We start from the raw sequence: 6,821 nt of genomic DNA, 5'->3' as shown, positions 1-6,821 counted from the left end.
GGAAAAGGGATTCAGTTCAACACTGTAGTCTGTGACACTTGGAGAAGGACACCACTGGTTGCAATATCAATGCTTTTCTCACACTCTTTTCTGAAACATATGTATTTCTTTTTAGATTGCATATGGCTCATTTGCCCCAGAAGAGAGTGTCAAAACACAGGTCTCCTCCTTTTACCGCATGGTCCCAAATGAAGCTCATCAGTACAAGGGGATTATCCATTTACTTAAGCATTTTGGATGGACATGGATTGGATTTTTTATTGTGGATGATGACAGTGGAGATAATTTCTTGCAGGCGCTAGAATCATTGTTTTCCCAGAATGGAATATGTTTGGCCTTCATCCAAAGAACCCCACAGCAAGTCTATTTGAATGACATCTATGAAATCAATAGCATGTTCTTACAGGTGTATCTGCCATTCATGGAGACCAGTGCCACTACCATTATTGCCTATGGCGAAACCTTGAGCATTATGTGGCTGAACTATTTTCTGCTTCTAGGAACTAATAGATATGAAGAAATCACATCGGTTGCAAAGGTGTGGATTCTGACAGCCCAGACTGATTTTGCAATTACAAGCCTCCAAAGGGCATCAGATTTGCACCTCTTCCAAGGAGCCATTTCCTTTGCAATTCATTCAAGTGAAATTCCAGGGTTCAAGCAATTTCTGGAGAACAAAAGACCCCGCTGGTCCAAAGCAGATGGTTTTCAGAAGAACTTCTGGGAGCAAGCTTTTGATTGTTCATTTCCAAATCCACAAGAACCAATGGAAGCTGAGGGAATGTGTACTGGGGTAGAGAAGATGGAAAGCCTTCCAGAATCAGTTTTTGAAATGCGCATGACTGGTCACAGCTACAGTATTTATAATGCTGTCTATGTGACAGCACATGCTCTCCATGCCATGTACACCTCTAGAGCAAATGACAGAAGAATTGAACTTCAAAGTTTCCACCCTTGGAAAGTAAGTACTCACAGCGAGATGGCTCTATTGACATGAGCAAAACATTATTTTCTCCGCTTGAAATGAAATGGAATTAAATAGAATGGCTTAGTTTAAGACTTACTCAGAGTCATGTGCAAAGTAGAGGCATTGAGTACTGTGGAACCTAAAAATATCTCATGATGAACTTAAGCCCATTGATTTTAAGGGTCTACTCTATGTTTAAGTCTGAATTAAAAAAAAAAATACCAGCATGTTCAATTTCCTTGGATGTATAGAGATGACAATATGTGAAGAGGCTAAGGGTAATTTTTTTAGTTTTAGGGCATAATTCTAAGATTTCCTCCCACTGGATCAATCCCTCCAATTTCAGAAGTTTCATGATCCAGTGCCCTGGAATTAGAAACATGCAAATATAAAGAAAACTTGTCCACCAGTGATTTTTGGTCGACCTTTGCTTTGCTGTCTGACTATTTTGAGAATTTGTAATGACAGAAATGTGTTTGTGTGTATTTGCCCAAATTCACTTTTATGCAAATTTATGCCCCTGAAAATGTACACAATGGCAAACTTATGCAAATGCCCGTAATGTATATTTTCAGGCATTATGCTAAGAAGAGACTTACATTTTAAAATCTTTTTTTCCACTTTACACATTTTTGCAGCTAAAATTGTATAACACACACACAGAGAAAATAAGTCTGTAAGCCTCATGGACTCTGTGCAACCTAGAAAAGCCAGTTACCTGGCTTAGATCTATGGGGTCATACTCTGCAAAATCCAGATTAACCAGAAATCCATTTAGGTCTGTTGCAGACTTCTCTGACATCCCTACGTGCTGGACTGGAGCTTGGCAGGGTGGGAGGAACATTGGATGCGATTTTCACCTCTCCATCCCCCTTCTAAACTTTTTATCACAAGAAGGACTTCTAAGCATGTCTAGAATGTTTGGGCTGGTGGGGATAGGGACAGAGCAGGGGAGGCCAGCGGTTTTTCTGTATCTGGGTCTGTCTTCTCCCTGATTCTTCCCAACTGATCCTCAGAACACCCAGTCTTTTGACTCCTATGTGGTCCTCCACACCAATTTTGTGACCTTGAAAAGAAGATGACATAGCCATGTCTACTGTGAAGGATATGGGGAAGGTGGGGAAGGATCAGATTACACAGCTTATCTCCAGAGGTCATGGTATTCACTACTGCTGTGGGAGAGGGAAGCAAAGAAAACCTATAGTCCCTGGAATACTTTCTGTGACCATCATATTGCTTTCTTAGTTGTATCAGTCGAACTTGTAAATAAATAAAACCTCATAAATGTTTTCCAGTTTGCTTATTTTTTGAACCTTGCCATTAAGTCTCCCACATGCTACTATGTCTTTATTTTTTTCTATTTCAATTAGCTTTCACAGTTTCTTCAAGCAATTTATTTTAACAACTCTGCGGGAGAGAAAATATCTTTTAACAGTAAAAGGGAAATGGAAGGTGGATTTGACATAATGAACATGGTCACTTTCCCAAACCACTCCTTTGTTAAAGTGAAAGTAGGATGGGTAGATCCCAGTGCTCTAGAAGAGAATGCATTAACCATTCATGAGGATATGATAGTGTGGCACCACAGTTTTAACCAGGTATGGATTCTGGGGTGTCTTATATAAGGCTTATCCCCAGGAAGAAGGTGTCAATGAAAAAGAAGTGAAGCATTTGCACAAGTTAAGAAACTGTGAGAGTTTAGGAACAGGGATAACAGCAGTTAATCCTTTCCTGCTTTTTGTCATTAAATAATTTAATTGTCCCCCACCCAGGTAGGTACAATAAACAAGAGCAATACAAGAAAACAGCTATGAAGGTAGAAAGCAAGAGAGAATATCAGTACTGGTATGTACTCAGTGCAGTGAGCTCCTGACAATCAGGAAATAAGTTCATTCTCTTTGTTGCAGACTGAAAGTGAAGTAGAGAAGTTTTGAGATGAAATTTTTCAGTATGTTTTTGTGGTTTCGGTATGTGCCAATGGTGTCCCTCCCCAAGGGTGACAGTTCTTCTGCAGCCCTGGAGAATGAGGGTCCTGCAGAAGGATGGAGTATGAGGAAGAAGAAATTTTCTTGCTTTTAGATGGAAGCAACACTGACGATGTATCTCCAGTGTGTGTGCATGTGTGTGTGTACAGGGGGCACTCAGGCTCTGGGAGAGTCAATCATTGGAGATATAGTTAGATTTATTTATTTAATTTGTTTATTAAAAGCTTTTATAGGCCATCCACCACAAGCATCTCAGGACAGCTAACAAGAAAAAGAAAAAATCCCCTGAAAATATGAAACAAAACAAGGCACTGCATCCAACCTCAATAATAAAACCCACATAAAACCAATTAAACATTAAAATGATGGAAAAATAAAAAGGGTTTTGCCTGGCACTGAAAAGAATAGAGCAATGGCGGCAGGAGAACCTCCCTGGGGAGCAAATTCCAGGGTTGGGTTGCCATCACAGAGAAGGTACTCCTCTGGGTAGCCACCCTCCTAATCTCCTTCAAGAAGGACTCCTGGAGAAGACCTCTGCCTCAGATCTCAAGGGGTGGGTGGGCGCATATGGAAGAAGGTGCTCCTTTAAGTATCCAGGACCCAAGCCATTTAGTGCTTTATAGGTAATTACCAGCACCTTAAATTGGGCTCGGACTTCAATCGGCAGCCAGTGTAAATGGTATAGGACTGGCATTATATGAGAGTACCTGCTGGCCCCCATTAATATCCTGACAGCTCTATTCTGAACCAATTGAAGTATAGATGGCTGGGTTTGTGATAGATACTTATGTAATGTGGATTAGGGTTTGGGCCATTAGTCCTTGGGTGCTACAAGAAGTACTGGTGAACATAGTAAACACCCAAGAGGGATGATTTGACTTGTAGTCTGCATTGAACAAGGGGTTGGACCCAGTGGCCTTCTTGGTCCTTTCCAACTCAACTATTCTGTGATTCCATGATTCTGTGAACATAAGCATTAAAGATGTATTGACATATTTAATGAATAAGGAGCTAAAAATGTGCATTTGACAGAAGCATTTATTTATTGGGAGAAAAATACATACTCTTCAAAAATTTGCTCCCAAGACTGTACATTTAAAAAGGGTCTGTGTGTGGACTCAGAATCAGATATACCAGAACTAAATAACATTTGAAGTCTCACTTTATGGCACTCTATACAGCTCTCCTCAGTAGTAAGTCACTGGAGTTCAGTGGAGTCCCATGTAGAATAAGTCTTCTACTCCTTTCGTAACAGGCCCTCCCTCTTTCTTTGTGCAACGAACATTGCTATGCTGGCTATCAAAAGAGGAAAAAGGAAGGGAAGAAATTTTGCTGCTATGATTGTTCAAAGTGCCCAGAAGGGAAGATTTCAAATTCCAATGGTAGGTGATTTAGTGCTTCAGTTTTTTAGCATTCAGGGATCATTCAGCTAATTGTTTGCCAAGTGATTATAAACATTAGGAAATCAATGGAAAATTAATGGTATATGCTGTTGCTATGGCTGCTGTTGAGATAAGAATGGAGAAGATATCAAGAAACTTTCTGCCTGCATCATGTTCAAACATAGCATTAATCATATTTGGAGTGACTTGTCACTCCAATAGACTTTAATAGACTAAATATTTTCCCCAGAAGGTTTGATACAGCAAAAGCTGGTTTTCAGGTTTCAGCTGCTTCAGGTAATTTGATACTTACTTTTTCCTACAGCAATGTATTGCAACAGTCTGAATGACAATGCTTGGTGTACTGAAATGCAAGCGACATAGCGAATGTTTAGCTTAAAATCTTAAAATCAGCATATCAGTGCTTTGGCTTAATGGACATTAATGCTTTTTGTTGGAGGCTTTAGCTCAGACTCTCATCTTTCAAAAGAGACTAAGATGACCTGTATTTAACATCCTTAGTGATTAATCTGGGATTCCAATTACCCTGCTCTTATGTAAAATGTGGGGCATTTTGTATTCCAGGCTTACTTTGCTTAATAGTAATGGGGGTGGGACTTTAAGAGGGAGGAGGCTAAAATCTGGCAGCATTTTTTACTCATCTCAATTTGACAATCTCCTAGAAAGATTAAATTGTAGGCCTACCTATATGAAAGTTGAACAAGAAAATGTAAGCCTGGGGCTATCCAGGTATCCCACGATGCAAGATGAGTAAAATGAATGTCAGCAGCTCCACACTTAGGTAAATGCATCTATAAGCAAACTTTGTTATGTAGGAAGCATAGAAACTTAGAAACAGAAACAGAGCAAGTCAGAAGGTGCCTACTGGGCCATCTAGTCTGAGCCCCAGCTCCAGTTGGCTCCGCTCACGACATGCCCACCATGTGCATGTCTAGCCCATCCTTGAACACCATCACTGATGGGGCCTCAACGACCTCCCGTGGAAGCCCATTCTACACCCTCGGGGTCCTAACTGTCAGGAAGTGCTTCCTGGCATCTAAATGGAACCTTGCTTCCCTGAGCTTTGCTCCATTGGAGTGCATCCTGCCTTCCTCTGCAGGGGAGAACAGGTCTCTACCCATCTCCATGTGACATCCCCTCACATACCTGAGTGTTGCCAACATATCCCCTCTGAGTCTCCTCTTCTCCATGCTGAAGAGACCCAGTTCCCTCAATCTCGCCTCATATGGCACCCCCTGCAAACCGGCCACCAACCTTGTGGCCCTACGCTGCACTGACTCCAACAATGTGATGATAGTCCACAAGCCCAAAAATGGAGAATGACAACAGGACCTCTTTTAATTGTATTTTCAGACATGAGTAATTGTTTCTATTGTCCAGAAGATCAGTATCCAAGCAAGGACCAAGACAGTTGCATTCCAAAGACATTTTCTTTTCTATCTTACCAAGAACCTTTAGGTATTATTTTAGCTTCAGCTGCTGTTTCCCTTTCCCTGATCACAGCCTTGGTGTTGGGAATTTTTATTAAGCACAAAAGTACCCCCATTGTCAAAGCCAGCAACTGGGACCTCACCTACATCCTCCTCATCTCTCTTCTCCTCTGTTTCCTCAGCCCTTTAATGTTTATTGGATGGCCAAACCATGTGACCTGCTTGTTGCAGCAATTTGTTTTTGGCATCATATTCTCTGTAGCTGTCTCTTGTGTGTTGGCCAAAACCTTCACTGTGGTTGTGGCTTTCATGGCCACCAAACCAGGGTCCAACATGAAGAAGTGGTTGGGGAAAAGATGGGCCAACTCCATTGTGTATTCTGGCTCCCTCATTCAAGCAAGCAATTGTATGGTTTGGCTGGCAACCTCTCCTCCTTTTCAAGATGTTGATATGCTGTCACTCACCAAAGAAATCATAGTAAAATGTAATGAAGGATCTCCCATCATGTTTTACCTTGTCCTGGGCTACATGGGACTTCTGGCCATCATCAGTTTCATGGTGGCTTTCCTAGCCAGAAAGTTGCCAGATTCTTTTAATGAAGCCAAGTTCATCACCTTCAGCATGCTGGTGTTTTGCAGTGTTTGGTTGTCTTTTGTCCCAGCCTACCTGAGCACTAATGGGAAATATATGGTAGTTGTGGAGATCTTCTCTATCCTAGCCTCTACTGGTGGGATACTGGGCTGTATATTTTCTCCCAAATGCTACATTATTTTGCTGAGGCCTGACTTAAACTGCAGGGAACAATTAACAAGGACAAAGCACCTATAGAATAGAGCTGCCCAATTTTATCTGTCTATTATTGTAAGGTTAAAAGAATGAAAGAATGTTTGGTCTTGCTTCTATGCCAATCCACTTACATTATGTATATGCACCAACTATGGACCAAGGAGATGTACCAGCATAAGACAGACTCATACTAATGAAGAATGAAGAATAAGTCCCATATTCATAATTTTATGCACGTTTTTAAAGTTAC

General features: G+C 41.1%; 1 protein-coding gene across 1 annotated transcript in view; it reads left to right on the top strand.

The window, feature by feature from the left end:
- LOC123020119 (vomeronasal type-2 receptor 26-like) overlaps positions 1-6,613 on the top strand; it is a 10,362-nt gene extending 3,749 nt beyond the window's left edge. Inside the window, exons 3-6 of the mRNA XM_044423547.1 lie at positions 116-961; positions 2,338-2,565; positions 4,208-4,334; positions 5,709-6,613. Coding sequence (XP_044279482.1) covers positions 116-961; positions 2,338-2,565; positions 4,208-4,334; positions 5,709-6,613 — 2,106 coding nt within the window. The remainder of the gene's footprint in view (positions 1-115; positions 962-2,337; positions 2,566-4,207; positions 4,335-5,708) is intronic.
- Positions 6,614-6,821: the final 208 nt, after the last annotated feature.

This window comes from Varanus komodoensis, unplaced genomic scaffold (genome assembly GCF_004798865.1).
Source record: "Varanus komodoensis strain SLA01 unplaced genomic scaffold, ASM479886v1 scaffold140, whole genome shotgun sequence".
Taxonomy (NCBI): Eukaryota; Metazoa; Chordata; class Lepidosauria; order Squamata; family Varanidae; genus Varanus; species Varanus komodoensis.
Note: the sequence above shows the minus strand (reverse complement) of the source record. Positions and strands in the feature narration are given on the sequence as shown.